The sequence below is a fragment of the Echinops telfairi genome, unplaced genomic scaffold (assembly GCF_000313985.2).
Source record: "Echinops telfairi isolate 266 unplaced genomic scaffold, ASM31398v2 ScPeMD7_7469;HRSCAF=8507_0, whole genome shotgun sequence".
NCBI classification, from domain to species: domain Eukaryota; kingdom Metazoa; phylum Chordata; class Mammalia; order Afrosoricida; family Tenrecidae; genus Echinops; species Echinops telfairi.
The window spans coordinates 24,917,972-24,941,111 of record NW_022111372.1 but is presented as its reverse complement, the minus strand read 5'-3'; the positions used below and the strand labels follow the sequence as shown (position 1 = coordinate 24,941,111).

Here is a 23,140-nt window from a genome sequence, read left to right as displayed (position 1 = left end):
CAGAGCAGATCATCAGTTTTGAAAAATAGTTTTATGAACATAAAATCTGCACATCGTTCAGGCAGATTCAAAAGAGTTGTTATGATCATGGTGAACATCTCAGTTCTAGAGCATTGCCTTCCTTCTCGGGCCTCCTTATGCAGATCACGGCGTTTACGTTCAACAACTCAAACACACTTTGTCTCAGTTCCTCCATGACCCCAGTGTACCCTCCCTTATTCTACTTTCTCCTATATTTCCTCTTGGCGTTTTTCTTTCTTGCCCAAGTTTTGTTGTTGGGTGAATGCCGCTTACACGGTGGATGCTTTTCCCCACAGGTAGGTTCAGCTCCCCGTCTGAAGAGTGACGAAGGTCATTAGGAGGCCCAGCTGACTGACTCTCTTCTACTAGCAATCCTGGTCTCTTTTTATGACTTTGAGTTCTGGTCCACATTTTTCTCCCACTTGATCCAGAACCTTCTGTTGATCCTTTTCAGAACAGTTGATGGTAGCAGTCAGGCAACATCAAGTTCTGGCCTCAGGATTGTGGAGACTGAAGTTTGCAGGGTCCACCAGACGAATGCGTTTGTTTCTGTGTTCCTTTCGATGTTCATCACTCTTCTTTCTTCTAGAGCAGTGGTTCTCCACCTTCCTAATGCCGGGACCCTTTCATACAGGTCCTCAGGTGGTGGGGACCCCCAACCATAACATTATTGTCGTTGCTACTTCATCACTGTCATTTTGCTACTGCTATGACTCGAGTGGCCCCTGTGAAAGGGTCGTTCGACCCCCACAGGTTGAGAACCGCTGCTCTAGACAGAGAAAGACTAATGGTGCCACCTTAGCTATCCGGCTGCTCTGGAGCCTCTAAGACCCCCTTGCTACTCACCCGAGTAGGATGTAAAATATTGGCCACTAGACCTCAATGCCCCTGCCCACCCTGGTCCTGATCCCCAGTTACCTGAGACTTTTGGACAAGTCATCAGGAGGGATGTGTCACTAGAACCATGACATCCTGTTGGGTAGAGTGGAGGGCCAGTGAAGGGGAGGGGACCCCTCAATGAGATGGATTGACATGATAGCCACCCCAGTGGACTCCAATATGCTAATGACCGTGGAGATGGAGCCGGACCAGGTGTCACGTCCTGCTGTCACATGAGCTTGTAAGGTCAGTGGTGACTAACAACAACTCCTACCCCTACCTCTAGCCCTTTTCCTGGGGCCTCCCCTCCCCAGCCCCAGCTGTCCTTCCCCCTCCTTTGACTACGTCATCACTCAGGTGACTGGTGGGCTCACCCACACACTTGTCTCCCAGGCCGCTTGTGGAGTCCCAGGAGGGCATAACTCAGAAGGCAAACACCAGAGATGGGTGTATTTCTTAAGAAGAAAATGTATAGCACTTGTAGCAAAATGTCTTGAAGAGGGATCCCTTTATCTCATTCACACGAAGCTGAGTTCCGGGCTGGCACAGGTCCTGACTCAACGGACCCATCACCTCTGGATCTTAGTGTCTGTATTCAAAACCCAGCTGCCACGGAGCCGACTCCGACTTGCAGACGAAGACGAGCATATTTCTGAGAGAACTTGCCGGTAGCCGTGCCCTGGCCTCAGAGCCAGGGTAAGCCTCTTTGTCGGGAGCAAGCCTGTGCGGTTTTGAACTGTGACTCCAGGAGCAATCCTTTCCCACTCACCCTCAGCCTTTGAGGACTTCGTTGTAAAGACCAGGGGCCAGATGGTAGATGTTGTTTTTCTCTTTGGAGACATACAATTTCCATAGCAACTACTTAACTGCTTGGAGCACATAAACAGCCCCAGACAATGAAGACATAAGTGAATGAGTGTTCCAAAGAAATGACTTATGAACACTGACACTGGAATTTGACATAAATTTCATGTGTCGTGAAGGGTTGGTCTACACTGCCCCTCCACTGAGAGATCTAAAACCGGTTTAAAGCTTGTTAGCCATACAAGCATGAGGAACAGACCAGATTTAGCCAGCAAGCTGTCATTGGCCCAGTTACAGATGACTTCCACGTTTGCTGCTAACTCAGGTCCTTGAGGTTATGTCTAGTTTGACTAGAAATGAAAAGTCATGTTAGTTTAAGTATTAACCCCATTGATCAGTTATTTATTTTACAAATTAGAACCAGGCGTCTACTTTTGGAAAGCCCTATAAGAAAGGAAGTGAATGACTTGTGCAAATAACCCCTCTCCCTCTCGCTTGGGTAACAGGCTTGCCTTAGCAGGCACTTGACTGCATTTGAACAGAGAAGGGGCCTCATGGGATTTGACCTCAAGATGTCTTTGCTGCAGAGCGGCAGCTTTGGGGGCTCTTGGTCAGCCTGGCTTTGGGTTCATGCTGGCTCTACTCTCGGAGGAAGTAGCTGTGGACCCCTGGCCTCTGAGGGGCATCTCAACGGACTTTGGTGGCCTTCAACCGGGACTCAGAGCTTTCAACGAACAGGGCAGCAAACCATAGTGACCTCCTACTCCATGCTCCTAGACAGATTCTGCCCCCACACCAGGGCAGTCTTCTCAGGATCTGGCTCGAAAGGCCTTGGACAGCCTGCACCCTTTCTCCTTGGCTCTCGCTCTTCTTTCTGCCATGGCCATTTCTTCTCTCCCATCAGCCTGCTGGCCCCAGAGGATGCTCTGCTACTGTGGCGCTCCCACGTGATCTGAGAAAGTCTTTATAATGTCCGTCCCCTGACCTGGTGGTACAGGGAGTTAGATAGACTGCTGACAGGTACGCAGTTCAAACCTACCATCTGCTGAGGGAGAAAGGCGGCATTCTATTCCCATAGATTGACCCTCAGTAGGGAGCAGTTCTCCTCTGCCCCGTAGGATTACTCGTTGGCAGTGAGTTTTGTTTTTGTCTTGTCTACCTACAATTGCTTTACCTTAGTAAATACATGAAATGAATGGCTTTAACAGATTTATTCGCTGATAGTGTATGGGGTTAGAAGTTCAAATTCAGGGTGCAGTAATTACGTATTGGGCTGCTAACCACAAGGTCAGCAGTTAGAAACCATCAGCCACTCCTTGGGAGAAAAATGAGGCTCTTTACTCCCCAAAAGAGTTAGTCTTGGAAACCTCCAGGAGCAGTTCGTCTCTGTCTTGTAGGGTCACTATGCACCAGAATCGACCAGCTGGCCGTGAGGGTTTTTTTTTGAGCTGTTAGCTGTGTCAGCTTGAGGCAAACTGACCACAAAGTGACCCCATCTTGGTGACGGCTGAGTGACCTCCTCCTTCCCCTCCCATCTTGGAAAGTCTCCCGAGAGGTTGATTTTAGAATGTACTCTTGTGTTCCCAAGATCAGGACATTGCAATTAATTTCATTGTTCTTCAATAGTGTTCCTTTTGATGCTGTCATCTGAAGGCTGTGACTAATTTTGTTATTAATATTGTTCCTTTTTGATGTTATGATCAATCCTGTACCCTGCAGCACTCAAAGAATAACATAATTTCTGCTTTTGTCTTATCTGCTCGCTATATAGGAAAGCTCCTGATCAGTGGGTTTTGCCTATCAAGCTGGCTATCATCTCCACTCAGGACTGCAATCTAAAGACTCGCCTATAGTTCCTGCAGTCTGGTTAGCCGATTAAAGACTCTCCTAAATTTCAAGCCATTTTAGTGGCTGTCATGTATCTGAACCCGCAACAAGCTCCGTGAGAAGCTCGTCTCCTTTAGCTTGTGCTCCCAGGCCATCTTCCTATGTTCTGGTATCAGTTTTCCCCTGGGTTTAGGAGGCTCTCAGCCTAGGGAACCCGGGTGCAAAGGCTACGGCTTCTTTCTTGGTAGTAGTCAGGTTTCTTCTTTCTCTGTTCACTTCTCGTATCTCTGATAAGACACAAGGTGATGCAGCGCACATTCCAGGAACACCCCTTTACATCATGATCACATCAGTTCAATTGACGAGCATAATCACATCATTACACTGAGAACCATGGCCAGACAAGTTGACGTATATTTGAGGGGGTGGGAGGGGGGACATAATTCAGTTCATGACATTCTTTCTCCAAACTTGTGCCAATTCAAGGCAAACCTACTAGTTGTGGGTGGATGCTACCCTGGATGGCCCATCAGCCACCTGTCAATAGTTTCTATAAGGTGGTGTAGTGGTTACCCATTGGGCTAACTGCAAGGTCAGTAGTTTGACACCATCTGCAGCTCTGAGGGAGAAAGACAGGGTTTTCTACGCTCGTAGATTTAGTCTCAGAAACCCGCAAGGGCAGTGCTTCCTTAGGATTGCTATGGGTCAGCATCTAATTCGATGGCAATGAGTTTCGTTTGAGTATGGTTCACATGTTGTTGTAATGCTGGAAGCTATGCCACTGGTATTTCAAATGCCAGTGGGGTTACCTATGCTGGCCAGGTTTCAGAGCTTCCAGACGAAGAGAGAGGACAGGTCTGGCAGTCTGCTCTAGAACATGAACCAAGGAAACCCAGTGGATCACAAGGGGACATTAGCTGGACTCACTAGCTTTGGATCTACTTCTAGCCATCGTGCTGGGAGAAACTGGGCCAGAGAGGGTATAGGAGACACTTGGTGCGATGGACTGGCATGTTAGCTGAACAAGGGCGGTAAAATGCCAGGGATCGGAGGATGATGCGGGTTGGACAATGCTTCGCTGTTGTACACCAGGTTGCCATGATTTGGATTGGACTTGATGGCAGCTACCCACAGGGGGTATCAAGGGGTCTGTGGAATAATCCAGTATGTCTTCATTCCATTTTAGGTTAGCCAACAACTAGGTCCTTATCAGCAGTATGGCATCCCTGGCACACAGGCAGGTCCAGCAGCTGGCTCTACAAGCTTCACATACCTGCAGTCAGCAGCTCCTCTCCACCAGCCTGACCCCCAGGCACTGTCAATATAAAACTGCCTGCAGGGGCTTCTTGCTAAAGCCAACCAAACAGCAACTGTGTCATTTTGAGTGGAAGATGGAATGAGGTTACTGCACATCTATTTCTTTGATGTGAACCATCCTTGAAATGGGATTTATATTCATATTCTTTAAGCCCACCCTCATCCTGATACCAGTAGATGGCAGGCTCGAAGGATGCCGGACTGGTTTATTAGTTAATCCTCCTGACTGCTCACAAACGCGTGCCTTGGCCAACACAGGGTGACTCACCACATACAAATGAAGTACTTGAGCAGTCTCTGAAAACACCTTTTCCTGGACGCAAGTGACACACTCAGCAAAGTTATGCTGCGTCCCCTAAGGCCTTGGCAGTGCTACAGCGTGTTACTTTAGGAAGCAAAAGGATGGGTGTTGTAATTCTAGAGCGCTGAGAAGACAAAGTAAAGAAGACAGAGTGGAGGGAAAAGACTTCACAGAGACTTTTGAAAAACTTAACTGTACAATATTTTATTTCTAGCTTTAAAAAACAAAGCAAAATTTAAATTACTAGGAAGATATGTACAGAAGAAACCATTTTTTCTTCAAGCCAGCAGACTGGAAGGGAAGGGCAGCCTGGATCCGAGGCTGGAATTGGCTGCAGAGGCTCGGAGACTCGCCCCAGGTTCCTGGCTCCGGGGCAGCGCCCAGGACAGAACGCAGCATCTAGAACCCGCCCAGCCAACCGTTCTCTCCTTTCCAGCCTTCCTCTCAGCCAACGCTCAAAAAATCCAAGCAGGCGAGATGTACCACAGTATCTTGCTAAAAAGGAATCACATGCCCTTTTAGTGTTTAAGAAAAAACAACAACCGTATTTTTTGCCCCTGGGATATCTTTGTAGGCACTGGTATCATTTAAAAACTCTTAGGGGAAAAAGCAGTCAATCTCTGCCTGAAGAGTCACTCCCTTCAGGGGCTGGCGTGGGCTCTGTGGGGGCAGGAGGATGGAGCTCCGTTCTCTGTAAAGCCCAGCTGAGAATGTCAGCAGTGGCCCTGGCCCAGCACCTCTTTCAGGGGCCGGCTGAGCTGGGCCGGCCCGAGTCGGGCCAGCACGGTGGTTGGAAGTGCATTAGAGAGCATCTTCTGGTTCCTTTCCTGGGAGCGACAGGATGGACACAGAGACCCAGGCGTCCTCCTTTGGCGAACTCTCCTTATCCAGGGCCTCCAACACAGGATGAGCTGGGTCATTTAAAAACTTGAACAAGAAAAAAAAAAAGAAAAAACAAGAAAACAAAACTTGAACAGCTTGAAAAACAAAATTGTATTTACTTTATCCCTTCCACACAGCAGATCTCCCATTACTTCCCTGGGCGGAGTTATATGTTATGCACACGTAGTTTTCTACTCAGCCTGCCCACGAGGTGACCCTGAAAACCTGAGCACCCTGCACTACCTCGCAGTTCATGAATAACTTTAATACTAACTTATTCAAAGGGTCAACCAAGCGAGGATTCTGAAAGTAAAGAAGCGTTAACTGGGGAAGGGACAGTCCTTACTTGCTACGCTGGGTGCAGCGCCGCCCCCTGCAAACCCACTGCTCCCTGCTATCGGGGCAACCCTGTGGGTGACAGAGGAACACCACTCCATGGGGATTCCGTGGCTGCTATCTTTACACAAACAAATCGCCAGGCTTTCCTTTCATAGCAACACAGGTGGGTGGGTTCAAATCTCTACCCTTTAGATGAACAGTCAAGTGCAAACAATGTAGACCACCCAGGGACCATGAACCCAAACGGAAACAGAAATACCATATGAGCTAGCAGTCCCATTACTAAGTGTCAATCCTGGAGAAATAAGAGTATGCCACACACAGATGTATGCACGCCCTGGTTCATCACACCATTCCTCACCCAAGCAAAGAAAAAAGAAACCCGCCCACATGCCCATCGATGGATGAATGGATAAACCACAGGGCACGCACCCCAGGGAAGACTGCAAGTTCAAGAACTGTGAAATAGCTCCCAACAAGAGGAAACCTGGAGGACGTGACGCTGAGTGAAATGAGTCAATTACAGAAGGATACATATTATATGATACACTATTATAGAAAGTCCAGAAAAGTTGAGGCACCCAAGGAAACCATTCTTTGATGGTTGATAGAAATAATCCACTGGTCTGACAGACTGGTGAGACCCCAAATCTGTGGTCCTCAGACACCCTTCAAGCCTGGACCTGACCCTGCCTCGGATCAACCTGCAGTCAAACTGTAGAAACCCCTGCAAAGTGAGTAGCAACACCAGAAGAGTCATACTCGGTTTACAATCCACCGTACGAGACCAGAGGGCAACACTTACCCCTGAGCAAAGCTCAGAACACAGGAAGGGCAGGAAGATGAACGGGAAACTAATCTGCTCTTTAAGCTATCACACAAGCCATAGGGGGAAAAAGCGAAAAGAAAACATTGACAAAAAAATGGGGGTGGACGCTGGAAAGACACCAAAACCAAATTGCTGTCAAAAAGAGACCCTGGAAATTGCTTTTGAAAGTACAGTAGGTAAAGCAAATAAAATATTTTTAAAAAGTAGAAGAATTGAATGGAAGATTTCAAAGGGCGGCTTGAGAAGACAAAGTATTGTGATGAAATACACAGAGACCTGGACTTAGAACATCAAGAGGGAAGATTGTGCTCAGCATCTCTCAAGCTGAGAGAAGGGAAAAGAAACAGTTCAGCTCTGAGTTGCACTACTGAGGGATCCTATGGGCAAGATAGTGAATGTCACAGAAAACGTCAAGAGAAGATGAAAGGATTACAGAGTTATTTTACCAAAAAGAATGAGTAGACACTCAACTGTCAAGAAGTGGCATATGACCAAGGGCCGATGGTACTGACGGAAGATAGCTAAGCTGCAATGATGCCATGGATGAAATAGAAGATTCCAGGAATTGACGGGTTCCAATTGAGATGTTTCAAAAAAATGCACACAATGCTGGAAGCACTTACTCATCTATGCCTAGACATTTGGAAGACAGCTACCTGACTAGCTAGTGAGAAGAGATCCATATTTGTGTCCAATTCAACAGAATATGGAAATGATCAAATAACATCATTAATGTCAAGTAAAATTTTGATGAAGCTAATTAAAAAATGCCAGAAATTCAAGTCAGATTCAGAGAAGGACACTGAAAGAGGGTTCGTATCGCTGATGCTAGATGGATCTTGTCTAAAAGCAGAGAACACTAGGAAGATGTTTACCTGTGTTTTATTGGCTATGCAAAGGTTTTGCAAACTACGGATAACGTTGCAAAGAATGAAATTCTAGGACACCCAGTTTTGTAATGAGGAAGCTGTACCTATTCAGACAAGCAGTCGCTTGAAAACAAGAGGAACCCTGGCTGGTTTAAAGTACCCTCTGACCATACTTACTCAATGAAAAAACCATGACATCAGGATTGGAGGAAGGCTCATTTACAACCTGGACTATGCAGATGACATAACTTTGCTTTCTGAAAGCTGAGAGGATTTGAAGCACTTACCAGCAGAGATCAAAGACTATAGCCTTGGGGGAGAGGGGCAGAGGAAGGGCGTGGGAGGAGGGAAAAAAGGAAAATGAGCGGATTCCGGGAACCCAAGAGGCAAGCGAATTTTGGGAATGATGAGGGCAACAAATGTATAGATGTGCTCTACACAATTGATCTATGTATTGTGATGAATTTTATGAGCCCCAATAAATTGATTAAAAAAAAAAAAGACTATAGCCTTTAGTCTGGATTACAGCTCAATGTAAAGAAAACAAAGATCCTCACAAGTAGACCAGTACACCACACCACAATCAAGGAAGAAAAGATTGAAGTTGTCCAGGGTTTCATTGTGTTGGGGTCCACAATCACCACTGAGGAGAGTAGCAGTCAGGAGATCAAACAACACCGTCCTGGGCAAATCTGCTGCAAAGACATCTTTATAGTGTGAAGAGCAAGGAGGTTACCTTGACGACTAAGGTATTGCTTCACAGGCAGGTGAGAGCTGGATGATGAACAAGAACCAAGAAGAACCAATGGGTAGGAATTCTGATGCTGGTGAAGGAATGGCATAGACCACTGACTTCCAGAAGAATGACCAAATTGGTCCTAGAAGAAGTACAGCCAGGATGCTCCACAGAAGCCAGGGTGGCAAGACTACATCTCATGCACTTTGGACATGTCGTCAGGAGAGACCAGTTCCTGAAGGATACCAGGCCGGCTACAGTAGAAGGACAATGAAAAAGAGGAAGACCCCGACGGAGATGGACTGACAGGGCAACTCCAACAATGGGCTGAAACATAACAATGGTGAGGATGTTGCGGGACCACCAGGCAGTATTTCACTGTGTGCCACGCAGAGTCGCTATGGATTGGAAGTGACTGGATTATACCTCATGTACAAGCTCTTGGAAATGCTGAAAGATGTTGACATATAAGAAGCTCAGAGCTGCCCGTGTTGATAGAGGAACAAGTAAATCATGTGCACTTGTGAAACCCTCAAAAGTACATGTGAAACAGGGTTCACGATCCTCCTGGAACTCCTCTGGCTTCTGCGACATGCTCACCACTTTCCCAGGAGCCGACCGAAAGTCTTTGTTCTAGACTCATGCTAACCACGAGCAACAGTTAGTAGCAAGTTTGCATAGGAGAGCTCACCTGGTAGTATGAGCGAGATTATTAATGCAAAATAATAAGCAAAATTCTGAGTTCTGTACTGAGAGTTCCTATTTTGTGAAAATATTAACCAGGGAGACTCGGATAAATTTCCTCACCCCCCTGAAAGAAGAAACAATAACAACCCCATTGTCATCAAGTTGATTCCGACTCATAGCAACCAGAAGCCAGGAGAGGCAAGAGGCGGCAGCAAGCAGCTCCTCGCAGAGCTCAGGAGGCGCTGACACCCTGATGGGACGCCCAGCTCCTGGGACGACGCAGGAACGCATTCCTGTTCCGGAAAGTCACCCAGTTCGTGGAGTTTTCTTACACAGCCCTCGGAGACCAAGACTCAGCTATTTTGAACTCGAATCTCGGGGTCCACAGCTTTGTCTACACCCTTAGGCGGGTGGTGATGGCCCAGCACATCACTGGGTTGGATGTGGCACACATACCTCTTCTATCTGTAATGGGATCTTGGGTGGAGAGTGAACCCAATACTTAATCACGCCTCTGTACTTCAGGGCCAAGAAGAAGCAGACCGTTATTAGCAGCGTCACCGACAGGAAGATTCCCACAAAGATCAGGATGGCTTGTTGGAGCTGAGTGGCAGCTAAAAAGAGTACACAAACGTGAAAAAGGCAATTTCCCCTCACTTTTCAGTACAGGATTCACATTTCAGTATAACGGGCAGGTGCCCTTACCCCCGAATGGTTAAGCGCAGGGGTGGGGAATCTTTTACCTGCTGAGGGCCATTTGGGTATTTGTAACATTGTTCACGAGCCACATAAAATTATCCACTTAAAAAGGAGCCTGCTGAATTTGGTCAAACATTTAATAAACTCACCCCTAATGTGATGGCTAGAACGGCTTCTTTGGTGAGGCGTGTGGCGTTGGCTGGTCTGGATGATTTTATATGACGTGGGCTGGACGTTCCCTACTTCTGGCTTAGATTAACAGCCACTCAAGGCACTCCTATAACTTGCAGTCTTAGTGCTGGGCAACTTTTGCTACTGTAGAGCTCAGCACACGCTCAGTATTTCTGTAGCTAGGTGCCCTCCCGTCAGCCCCTTCCCTATGTCTCCTCAGCTCCACTTAATAAATATTCCGACTCCACTACTCTTCCCCTTTACATCATTTTATTGGGGAGGGGATTACACTATTTTAGGGGTAGTCTTTTTCCAGCTCAGAAAGGACATGAGAGACAGTCTCCTTACCATTTGCTGATGTCTTGTAGCAAGATGGGTTGCTTAAACGCCCCGGTTGAAAGATACTTTTTAATGGCCACACCAGTTCTGCCTTGACTTGAAAACAGTATACACTTAAGGGTTTTAAGCCATCCAGCAAAATGAAATTGTTCTTGATGGGACCTTTCACCTATTTAAAAGACACCAACAACCACATATGTAAATCGCCAAAGTAGGTTCATGCTACTTGCATCTCTTCCAATCTGGGTCCTCAAACTCACACTTAACACAGTCAACTGAATAAGGCGATGGGGTTCTTCTGAAGTCCCAAGCAGAGGTAGAGGGAGCGAAGCCCGGAACTGACGCCTCGGAGCGTGCTGAGCCGAGACCTCAGAGGGCCCCGTGCTGTCCCCTCTGTGCCACAAGGGTGACATCAAGGGGAACGTTTTCTCCTTTACAAACGGACATGTTGTCCTTCACGGAGATACTGCCCGTTAGGCAACAGAGAGAGCGCGAGCAATTGTTCTACGAGTTAATTTTCATTTAATCCCGAATCTGCTTCTAGTTTGAGTTGCTCTCCTTGCCGATTGGAAAGTTTACTTTCATCTACTAAGTCAGAAACCCCAAAGATAGGAAAACAGAAGACAAAGCGGAGGAGAATAAGAAGAAAAATGAGAAGAACGCTCTTGCCTGTTGGGTTCCGGCCTCTTCCCAGTAATAGACGTAATACTGGAAAGCCACCATGGAGGTGTCGATGTCAAAGGGAGTGGAAATCCCGATGATAAGTGAATCTTCCTCTGTTGACACCCTAATGTTTTCTGGAGGCCCGATGGTCACTGAAATAGAGTAAAACCAACAAACAGCTCATCTGGTCACTGAGAGGTGTTCATATATGCACCGCCCACTATAGTGTTTTCTTCTGAGCGTCAACCAAGTGTGCAGACCCCTGAGATAGTTCGAGGTGGCTCTGACACTGGGCTGGCGTGGGCGGAGCCAGCACAGGCCCAGCCCAGCTGCCACGCATCCCAATGCTTCACTTTCTGCGAGGAAGGGGTCCTCTCAGCAGCGCACGCGCAGCTTGACACCGTGAGACTCTTGGGGGCCCAGGAGAAGCCCAGTGGCCCAGAGTGGAGGTCCACAGGTACAGAGGCCTCTCGACTCATACGAGCTAATGTCCTGTGTAACGAGGCCACAAAAAGTCTCCAGGATCCCCCTGAGGTCATGCCAGTGACAAGAACCACTGCAGCGCCCACCGCAGCCACAGGCACGGCTTCCGAGCAGGTAGTCAGGGCTCTGTAGCTCCGCTGCAGTAAGCCCAGCAGTGGTCACCTTCACAATTAGCCGGTGCTGCCTGTTTATATAGAAGGAGCCCTGGTGGTATCATGGTGATGAGTTGGACTGTGATCCTCAAGGTCAGCAGTTCAAAACCACCAGCTGCTGCCAGGGAGAAAGAGAGAGGTTTCTACTCCTGAAAAGAGTTACAACAGTCTTGGACACTCACAGGAGCCGTACTACTCTACCCTCTAGGATCACTATGAGGCAGCATCAGCTGGATGGCGATGAGAGTGTGAGCCTGTCAATAAGGTGACACCACACCTTGATCGAATTTTCAGAGAAACAGAGATGGACAGTTAGCTGAAGGTCAAATTCTCAGGGAGAAGGGAATCAATTTTGCTACATCCCTTACCTGCAAGATGTACTTCAAATTTCAATATAAGTGAGCAAACATGGTACTTATAAATCTTTAAATGCATCTGTCTCTGCGTCTAGCGTAAATGCAGCACTCAGTCTGATAAGAAAGGAGGACTAGGAAGAAGAGCCGGAGATCGACTGCTGAAAAACTCAGCCATTAGAAGCTCTTCAGAGCACAGTTCTGCTCTGGCAACCACGGGGGCAGGGACCCGCTGTGAGTCACAGCCGCTCTGCTGGCAACTGGTCAAGTCTTTTAGTTAAGGCTATCCCTGTATCTCCCAAGACAGGCACAGACTGGGATTCATTAGTGTGATAAGGAAGAGGCCCGAGTGTTCACATTGTGGTCACTGACTCCAAGCCCGCAGATCAAAGTGCAGGTCCTAAGAGGCCTGTCTTTGCACACTGTGCACACACAGATGGCCATACTGGCAGTAGGTGGGGGCTTAAACAAGTCCGGGGGGAAATGCCATGATCTTTTCATTCCATGGAAGCCCTGTGGTGTTCTCTAGGCTCCCACTTAGCTACTTGCCGCAGAGCTAGGTAGGTAGGTGAGGGTGGATGCCAGCCTGGACGAGTCACTGAACTGCCGAAAGGGCAGGGCTAAGAGCTGTCTCCTGACGAGCCCTGTGCTGAAATAGTGACTGTGACCAGGGAAGCCACTATGCTCGGACCCCATCTAGCACGGTGATCAGCAGACCTTTCCCTGGCAGTCAATTGAGGCCAGGTGGCCCTATTGGACAGAAACAAAGGGCTACACCGGTGTGCACACACAACTTTCTTTACAGGGAAGAAAACCTGGATGTGGAGAAGGAAGTTTCCCACCCGGGGTCCCTCACCATTGCGGTAGTGTTCAAACCACGGTACCGCCGCCCAGGCGGAAACCAGCTCTCCCAGCTCGGCTCGGACACGCAGGGAGACGTTGAAGTGCCTGGGAAAGCCCTGCCAGTGGCTGGCCGCCGTGAAGTTGCAAGCTGGGATCCTGGTACAGTCCACCTGGGTCAGGTCGTCCCACTCGCTGTTGGAGCTGGAAAGGAACAAGGGTTTCAGTGTACAGAGTCCCCTCTTCTTCGCACGGATCCACAGCTTTCCCGGAGCGCCTTTTCGAAACGGCTTCCCTGATGTATAATACGACTCCCTGGAGTCCTCGGGTGGGGTGGGGGGTGGGGGTGGGGTGGCTCAGCTCAACTCTCCTCAACTGCTAGAGGAGAGGTGGGCTGTTTGAACCCGCCCAGAAGGACCTCAGAAGGCAGACTTGGCCATCTGCTTCGGAAGGGTCACAGCCTTGCCAACCCACGGAGCAGTTCGACTCTGTCCCCGGGGTTACCATGAGGTGGAATCCCGGATAGCCACTGACAGCAACAGCACACCCCACCCTTGTGTTAAGCTTGCAGCTCACCGGGTTTCAGAGGGGTTTGCAACTACCACCATCTAGCTGAGGGCATTCCATCATCTCCCAAAGATACCTTGTACCCCTTTGCAGCTACGCCTCCTTCCCGGCAGCCTCCGCTGTCACGTGCGCTCCCCCCTTGCCAAAAAAAACAAACAACCCCCAGTCCTCAGCAACCACTAACCCTCTCCTTTCTACCTCTAAGGAGTTGTGTCTCTTGGACATTTCTTTACATGGCCTAGTACACTATGTGGTCGTTAGTGAGTGACTAGTTTCTCTGACCTAGAATAGTGCTGTCAAAGGCCATCCATGTGGTAGGATGTAGCAGAACATCACTCCTTTTTACGCCCAAGTAATATTCCATTGCACAAACGATTACCCATCGGCTGATGGACTTGGGGGTTGCTTCCACTTTCTATTATTATTTCTATTATTATTTCTATTATTGTATGAAGGGGCTTCAAAGAGTCTGTGGGATGATTTTATTAAACTCCATTTTCCATGCACTTTTGTCCCCTCCGGTACTTAGCATGTGTAACTCTGGAATGAACATTCATGGTCACAGATTGTTAATCTTCTTGGCCACATATCTAACTCTTAACTGCCAAACTGGCTCCCAAAGGGGAGGCACCGCTCCACAATGCAGCAGTGTATGTATGAATGCTCGTTTCCCTGCAGCCGCGTTCACATGTGTTCGTGTCGTTTTGATCACAGTGGTGCTGATGGGTGTGAAACAGCGTTATGACATCGTGCGTCATTTTTACAGTCATTTCCGTGATGGCCGATGACGCTCCTGAGCTCAGTCTCATGTGCTTCCTGGCCATTGGTATATCCGTATCTTCTTTGGAGAAATGTCTGTTCAAGTCTTCTGCTGATTTTTAAATTGGGTTTGTTGTTTGCCGCTTAATTAAAAAAAAATCTATTTAACCGCTTTATTTACATATACATTCAGGTAACAACAATTCAGTGGTTTTACCTATACTAAAAAAGTGTTGTGCAAATCATCACTACCGTCACTTTTGGATCATTGTCTTCATTCTTGTATCTTTTATTATTAGTTCCTCATCCCCCATGCCCAACCTTCCCTGTCATCATCCTGAGAAACTACTAATCCAGTTACCATCTCTATAGAGATACCTATCCTGGATTTCACAGAAAGAAAATCATAAAACAAACAAAAAGGAATAAAAACAAAAACAAACCCAACAACAAAATAAAACATAGAAAAACCTTAATCCAAAAGTAAGCATCAATAATAAAATAAAAACTAGAACAAAGGATAAGATGTGGAATTTTCACCTAACAATACCTGCAGTATCCACTTCTCAACACATTCTACCTGGGGCATGATTACTCACATCCCTGGTCTGTGGTCTGTGGGAATTCAATGGAAGTTTACATTTCTGGATATAAGCCCCTTATCAAATACATGACCTGCAAATAGTTTCTGCCATTCTGTCTTAAACATTCATAGTTAATGTCTGATCTTATTACTACAAGTTAGTCCATTCCCTGGAGTGAAAGGCCCTGTGCTATAAAGGCCAAGTCCACTTATGCTTCCTCCTCACACTTTCTGCCATTGAGCTGATTCTTTCAGGGAACAGAAGGCCTCATCTTCCTCCTGTGGAGCGGCTGGTGGGTTCAAACTGCTGACCTTGTGGTTAGCAGCCCAGCGTAGAACCCACTACACCATCAGGGCTGCTCTGTTCACACTACAACAGGCAGTGAGTTGTTTGTTCAAAGAGGATTTGTCCTCACCCCTATGAATCTCTGCCAAAGGCAGTTACGCGCGTGACCTTGTCAGTGAACATGGTTTTACAGCATTTCAAAGCCACACCCCCATGTGGGAGTGTGGTCCCCAGCTCTGACCTCTGTCCTTGTAGGTGCCACTTGAGAAAAGCTGGCAGGTGGCTCCTAGGGTTTTCTCCTCTAGGGATAGATTGCAACGTCTGGCCTAGAGGGCACACAGTCCGGGGATTCTGCCTTGTTTCCAGCCACTGGCCTCCACGCACTATGGAGGTGTGTAGACGTGCCTCTGGCCGGGGCTCAGACTTCTGTTAAGTGTCAGGTGATGTGAGGAAAGCCCCTTGAAGATGTGTGGCCAGGTTTCCACATTAGATGCTGGCATCCCCGGTGCCATAAATACGGGGTCACAGGGTCCCAAATCTCCTCTGATGGTTTCAGGTGCACGGATACCTTCACTCACTGCTATCGAGTCAACGCCGACTCAAAAAGACCCTACAGGGGAGGGTATAGAACTGCCCCGGTGGGTTTCCGAGACTGTAACTGTTAATGGGATTAGAAAGCCCAGTCTTTCTCTCATGGAGCGGCTGGTGGTTTTGAACAGTTGGCCTTGGGAATCACAGCCCAATAAAGATAACTCGAAGGTCCTCCCTTCATCCCTGATAATGAGCTTGGTTAAAAGTCCCCTAGAGTTTAAGGGCTCATTCCCGGACGAATTTCCCCCTCCCCGCACCCTTCCACCGCCTCTTCCGCTCTCTAACCATACCACTTTCTCAGAACCACCTAAAAAAAAAAATTTCTCCGAAAATAAGTTGAGAGAGAACCCACCGACATTTAAATGATAACGTGTGCACACGTACGTGAACGGGTGAGACAGGCAGCCAGCGGTTTGGGGGAAGGGACAGTGGGAAAGGAAGCTGTGCACTGAGTTCCCGCTCCCAGCCCCATCGATTTGCAGATTAAAAACACTAGGAGTCCCTGGGTAGAGCAGCCGGCCAGTGCCCCTGGTTGCTAAAGGCAAAGGTTTGGTCCAGTTGCCTCCCAGAAGGACTGGTGACCTGCTGAGAACCCAGCCTGTGAAAACCCTCGGGCACGGGAGGGGCCCAGTTGTGCTGGGATGCAGCAGTTCTTGATCTTTCTGGCAGGATGTGCCCGGGTTAGTTAGGCCCTGCCCTCCCACAGAACCTTGATGAGCGCAGCCCAGAAGAGAGGTCCCTCTCATCCAGAAGCTCGTTCAACCTTTTAAAAGAATTTATAGACATTTCGCAAGAGGCAGGGAAGGCATTTCCAGTTACAAATCACAGTGCGTCAGGGTAGGAGCCCGTAGGGGTTTCAAAAGCTGGATAAGAAGTCTTTGGAGGTACTTGGTTAGCAGCCCAGCGCATGAGCTGTTTGCACTACACAGGGACTTTAGCCCCACCCCAGGCCAGTCTCCCCCTTTCTCTCTCACTGCCTGCAAGGGCCAGGCACTGTCATGAAGATAAACCAAATGCCCTCTGTCGAGTCTGATTCAGAGCAACCCTGCAGAGGGTTTCAGAGGCTACGAATCTTTTTCTTTCTTTCTTCTTTTTAATAAATCATTTTATTGGGGGCTCTTACTTGTATTATAACCATACATCCATTACCTCAAGTAGACATGTACAGTTATTGGCATCAGCAACTTCTAAACATTATCTTTCTCCTTGAGCCCTTTGATAGCAGTTCTTTTTTCCCCCCTTCCTCCCCTACACTGCCACCCCCTCAAATCCTTAATAGAGTGGTTCTCAACCTGTGGGCCGTGTCCCCTTTGGGGGTCAAATGATCCTTTCACAGGGGTCACCCGATTCATAACAGTAGCAAAATTAGAGTTATGATGTAGCAATGAAAGTAATTTCATGGTTGGGGGGTCACCACAAAATGAGGAACTGTATTAAAGGGTCGCAGAATTAGGAAGGTTGAGAACCACTGTATTAATATATTATGTATTATTATTATATATCTACCCTTTCAATCCCTTCACCCACTGTCCTGGTATTTTTTCCCTGAGGGGGCTATTCTGCCATCACTGCTATCCATTCCCCCTTCCCTCCCTTCTCCTTCCCCTATCCTCCTGGAATCATCGCTCCCATTACTGTTTCTGAGGGGTTTGTCTTTCCTGAATTCTGTATATTGGAAGCTCTCGTCCGTGAGGCTACAAGTCTTTACTGGAGCAGACAGCCTCATATTTATCCCAAGGAACGATTGGTGGATTTGAACCACTGACCTTTCCGTTAACAGTGTGATCTAACCCACAGCACCACTAGGGCTCCTCTGGTTTTAACGCCCAAATCAAACCAAACTCACTGCCATTGAGCTGATGCCAACTCATGGCGATCCTAGGACAGAGTAGAACTGCCCCTGTGAGGTTCCGAGACTAACTTTGTATGCGAATAGCAAGCCTCCTCTCTCTCCGAGTGGCTGGTGGTTTTCAGCTACTGACCCTGAGGTTAGCAGCCCAACAAGTAACCACTATACCACCAGGATTCCTCCGAGGCTCTAAAGGGGGCAGATCAAACCTCTGGCCTTTTAGCTAGTAGTTAATCAATCAATCAATCAATCAACCACTTGTGCCAAATAAATGATTCAGCTAATACTTTTTTTTGACTTAATCTTGGTGAGGCAACCAAACACCGACTTGGCTCCTTTTTACTACATGTGTTTTTATTGCAAATCAAGTGATGACGCTCCATGGAAAGGCTTACGAAGGCAGTGAGAGAGAGACCGAGGGCCCAGACTCAAGATGGAATGGAAGACCAGCTTAGAGAGCAAGAATGAACTGTAATCAAATGAATGAATTCCTCACCAGGCCACGTTTGGACCATCGGGTTAAACAAACCAGATTTGTAAGCCTGAAGCAGATGAAAACTGCAGGATGTCTCCAGCTCTTTTAAGACAAGGAAGGCCTTTTGGCAAACGCTCTTCCTCAGACCGACAACAGAGCAACCTCCCTCAATTAAGCTGCCAGTGGCTAGAGAGGAAGAGTTAGTTCCCCAGCCTTCAACTGAGTCGGGGTTGTGAATCCATGTCCTTGAAGGCTTTGGCAGTCAAAGTGAAGAAGTGATTGAGAGGTACGTGTTTTCTTTCCTATGATTTTCACAAGAAGAGAGTTTAAGAGAAGAAACTGCTTCTGATGAATCTGTGCAAGTATAAAGGTTGGAGGTTCCGCTCCACCCAGTGGCACTTTGGAAGAAAGTGCTGGCCATCTACTTCTGAAAAACCAGCCCCTGAAACCCTGTGGAGCCACAGCTTGGCACTGACACGTACGGGGCACCCTGGGGGAGGCTGTTAGATGCCTGCGAGTCAGAATTGCCTCGGTGACCTGCTAAGGGGGCTTCAGAATGTTTGTGGAACGTGGAAGGAGTTTCCCACAAACTTTCTGTAACACTGCCCAGTCCTGCAGCACTATCCTCACAATGTTACTATACTTGGGCCCCCTGCTGCAGCCACTATGTCAACCCATCTTGTTAAAGGTCTTTCTGTCCATGCGCTGTCAATCAAGTAGGCACTAGACTGCTCACACTGCAAGGTCGGTGGCTCACAGGAGAAAGATGAGGCTGTCTGCTCCAGTAAAGATTTACAAAGCCTTGGAAACACAATAGAAGGTCATTATGAGTTAGAACTGATTCGGTGATAGTGGTTTTTTAAATTAAAAAAAAAAAAAATCACTGACCCTCTACCCTTCCAAGCACAGTGTCTTCTTCCTCAGACTGGTCCCACCTGATTACATGAGACGAAGCCTTGCTTCTTCTTTTTTTTTTTTTTTTTAACATTTTATTAGGGGCTTATACAACTGTCATCCCAATCCATACACACATCAATTGTGTAATGCGCATTTGTACATCGTTTCTGAAAACATTTTCTCTCCACTCAAACCCCCGACATTAGGTCCTCATTTTTCCCCTCCCTCCCCGCTCCCCCCTCCCTCATGAGCCCTTGATAGTTTATAAATGGGTATTTTGTCATATCTTGCCCTGTCCGACATCTCCCTTCACCCACTTTTCGGTTGTCTGTCCCCCAGGGAGGAGGTCACACACAGTTCCATGTAATTGGTTCCCTCTTTCCTACCCATTCTCCCTTTACCCTCCCTGTTTTGCCACTCACACCACTGGTCCTATAGGGCTCATCCATCCTGGATTCCCTATATTTTCAGTTCCTATCTGTACCAGTGTACATTCTCTGGTCTAGCCAGACTTGCAAGGTTGAATTCGAGTCATGGTAGTGGGAGCAGGGAGGAAACGTTTAGGAACTAGAGGAAAGTTGTATTTCTCATCATTGTTACATCGCAGCCTGACTGGCTCATCTCCTCCCCGAGACCCCTCTGCAAGGGGATCTCCAGTGGCCTACTAATGGGCTTTGGGTCTCCACTCCGCACTCCCCCCATCATTCACTATGGTAAGATTTTTTTTTCTGATGATGCCTTATACCTGATCCCTTCGACACCTCGTGGTTGCATAGGCTGGTGTGCTTACTTCTAAGGAGCATTCTGGCTGGACTTCTTCTAAATAGTTTTCTCGTTCTTGTGGCAGTCCGTAGTACTTTCAGCGATGTTCGCCAACCAGTTCTTCCAAAACACCCACTGCCATCAAATCACTCTGCCTCACTGTCCAGCTTTTCACCGACATACAAGGGGACGGAAAACGCCATGGGGGCCAGGCACCTGTTCGCCCTCAAAGGTACACCTTTGGTCTTTGACACTTGAAAAAGGTGTGCCCAGGGCAACGTGTCGTCCGATTTCCAGACTGCAGCTTCCATGGGTGCTGACGGTGGATTCCAAACCCGAGCCCCAAACTTACTGCCATGGAGGAGAGGCTGACTCGCAGCAGCCCTCCAGGACAAGGACAATGGCCCTGTGGCGTCTGAGACGGTAACTCCTTACAAACGCTTCTTCTTTCCCCTGGAGCGGCTGGTGGTTTAGAACTGCTGACCTTGCAGTCAGCAGCCCAGTGTGCCACCACTAGGCCACTAGGGCATAAAACCCTTCAGAACATCTACTGTTTCCATGTAGCATTATGTGAGTTCTTGGTCCACTGGTAAGGCTTCTGTTCACATGTTAAGAAATAATCCACATGGTCACTGTCATCTTTGATCAGTAAGTACTTCAAAGCCTCTTGGCGTTCAGCCAGCACGGTTGTGTCACCTGAGCTGTGGTTCTCAACCTTCCTCATGCCTTGACTCTTTCACACAGTTCCTCATGTGGTGGTGACCCCAACATTACTTTTGTTGCTACTTCATAACTGTAATTTTGCTACTGTAATGAATCATAATTAAATATCCGATACGCAGGATGTGTTTTCATTGTTACAAATTGAACATAATTAAAGCATTGTGATTAATCACAAAACAATATATGATTATATATTGTGAAATATATGTGTTTTCCGATGGACGTAGGCGACCCCTGTGACCAAGGGGTCACGGCCCATCAGTTGAGAACCGCTGCATCTGTGTATTGCAGGTGGTCAATGAGCCTCCCTCCATCTCGACGCGTGCTCTTCTTCACATGGTCCAGATGTGGGGATGAAATGCTCAGTGTACAGACTACACACGTGCGGTGAAAGGACACTGTGCTGGAGCACACCCTTCCAGATTTTAAACCAGGCAGTTTCCCCTGGTTCAGTTCCAACACCGTCACTGGGGCTCAGCACAGGCTACGGATGAGCACGATGAAGTGTTCAGGAATCCCCATTCTTCTCCAGGTCACCGCCATTTGCCATGAGCCATACAGCTGGGTGCTTTGGCACAGTCAATGAAACCCAAGTAAACATCTTTCTGGTGTTCTAATGCCTCTTGTCGAATGGTGGTGGCATGTGTGTTTCTGTGATGCCGGAAGCTGTGCGACTGGCATTTGAAATACGGCAGGGTCACCCATGGCGGACAGATGGGTTTTAGTGGAGCTCCCAGACTAAGACGGATGTGAAAAAAGGCCTGGGGATCTATTTCTAGGGGGAAGAACACTGGCCAGTGAGAACTACGGCAGAAACTTCTAGCTGGCCTTAAGGCTCCTGATGACTCCTCCCACCCACAAGTGCCGGCAGTGACAGGGGCTTACTATTTATACTGCACCCGGTAGGCCACCGAGTCACTGCTGGAGTCGTTGCTCAGGGTCACCGGCTCCCAACTCAGAACCTGCTCCGCGTTGTACAGGTGAATCTTCAGGTTTTGAGGAGCGGGCAGCTGGGGGAGAGTGTCTGGAGAGGGGCAGAGAAGCAGAGAAGGGAGGGAACATTTAAGTTAGAGAAATACTGAAATGCACAGTACCACAGTCATCCCTAACAACGGAATTTCTGACCAGAAGGAGGAGTGTCAACTGCTCTTCCTGCGCACGACCCCACCCCACCTCTAACTACGCGGCTGGTGCGACTGTCAGCCAGGTGTCAAGTCCGACGCACAGCAACTCTGTGCCCACCGGAGCGTGACACCACGGGCGCCGCGCACACAGTTGTTCCTATGCCTGAGCCCATGGCAACAACCACTGTGGCTTTCCATCTCCCTGAAGAGCTTCCTCTTCATCCACTGCCCCTCCACTTTCCCAAGCATGATGTCCTTTTCCAGGGACTGGTCTCTCCTGATACCATGTCCAAAGTACATGAGATGAAGTCTCTCGCGGTCCTTGCTTCAAAGGAGCATTCTGGCTGTACTTCTTCCAAAACGGATGTTTGTTCTCTTGGCAGCCCATGACCTAGCTGTCAGGAAAAGCAGGGCCTCGAGCTGCCTTTCTGGCGGCAGCCTCCAGTCTTGGGTGCTGTGGTACCATTTGTAAGTAGGTAGGACTGGGCATGCTTCTTAACCTGTTTGTGCCTCCATTTCTGCTTTCGAAATAACAGATAATAGCACACAGTGGCTGCAACAATGGGCTCAGACGTAGCCACCGTGGTGAGGATGGGGCAGGGCTGGGAGAGCTTGGTTCTGTGGGACACAGGGTTGCTATGAGTTGGAACTGACTCCGTGGCACATGATAATACCCACAATGCAACAAGAGTACACTACACAGGGCTGGGTTGGGTACATCGTATGCTTGCGCCCCAGACCTAATACTAAGGAAGGGCTTGGTTCACCTTGACATGACACACTGTGTGACAACCTGTATGTACAGGTTGTCTTAAAGTCTGCCTCCAGATTCCATGGAGCCACAAGACCGCTAGGATGAGGTGTCCACCTGGTGGCGTTAGCCGCTCCACGGTGTCACGTCCACGCAGTCTGCCAGCGCTGCACGCATGACGGACTCATCAAGTGGCGGCAAGGGAGAGCAGTTTACTCTCTCACAGAGAAGAGGCAGCACGTGGCAGGGACAGTTCCCTAGCCAGCAGGTTCCCCCCACCCGCCCTCCCCCTGCAGCTCAGAAGCTGCCTGGGTGGAGAGGGAAACTTCTCCATGTGCCCCCACTGGGCACTGTAGCTAAAGGACTGGGAGGTCTCTCTCCCAGCCAGGTGTAGACTCCTGAGGCTACAGGCCTCGCTGCAGGGCACGCATGGAGGATTTCACGCTCACCACCTGAGAGGGGGAGCTAGAGATCTGGGCACCAGGGGGGTTTCATTACTTGAGCCCTGCTCAGGGCCTGAGGGTGGGGTGGTGGTGGTGGGACAGGAATGGGCAGGAGGAGGGTTTGTTCCCAAGCCTAAGG

The 23,140-nt window shown here is 48.4% G+C and overlaps 1 protein-coding gene across 1 annotated transcript; it reads right to left on the bottom strand.

Moving 5' to 3' along the window:
• Nucleotides 1-5,332: 5,332 nt before the first annotated feature.
• On the bottom strand, nucleotides 5,333-21,980 carry IFNGR2 (interferon gamma receptor 2). Its single transcript, XM_004711330.2, has 7 exons — nucleotides 21,926-21,980; nucleotides 21,569-21,707; nucleotides 13,208-13,395; nucleotides 11,370-11,515; nucleotides 10,710-10,869; nucleotides 9,948-10,105; nucleotides 5,333-6,076 (listed from the first exon to the last, which is right to left on the bottom strand). Exons 1-7 carry the CDS (start codon nucleotides 21,978-21,980, stop codon nucleotides 5,951-5,953), a joined length of 972 nt encoding a protein of 323 aa, XP_004711387.1. The 3' UTR covers nucleotides 5,333-5,950.
• Nucleotides 21,981-23,140: the final 1,160 nt, after the last annotated feature.

Coding starts and splice junctions, on each gene's coding strand:
- IFNGR2 (XM_004711330.2), bottom strand. CDS start 21,980: ATGGGCTCAGGCATAGGAACAACTGTGTGCGCGGCGCCCGTGGTGTCA. Junction 13,396..21,568: donor TACCGGGTGCAGTATAAATA/GTAAGCCCCTGT, acceptor GTTCCTTTCCAG/CTCCAACAGCGAGTGGGACG. Junction 10,106..10,709: donor CTACAAGACATCAGCAAATG/GTAAGGAGACTG, acceptor TACTCTTTTTAG/CTGCCACTCAGCTCCAACAA.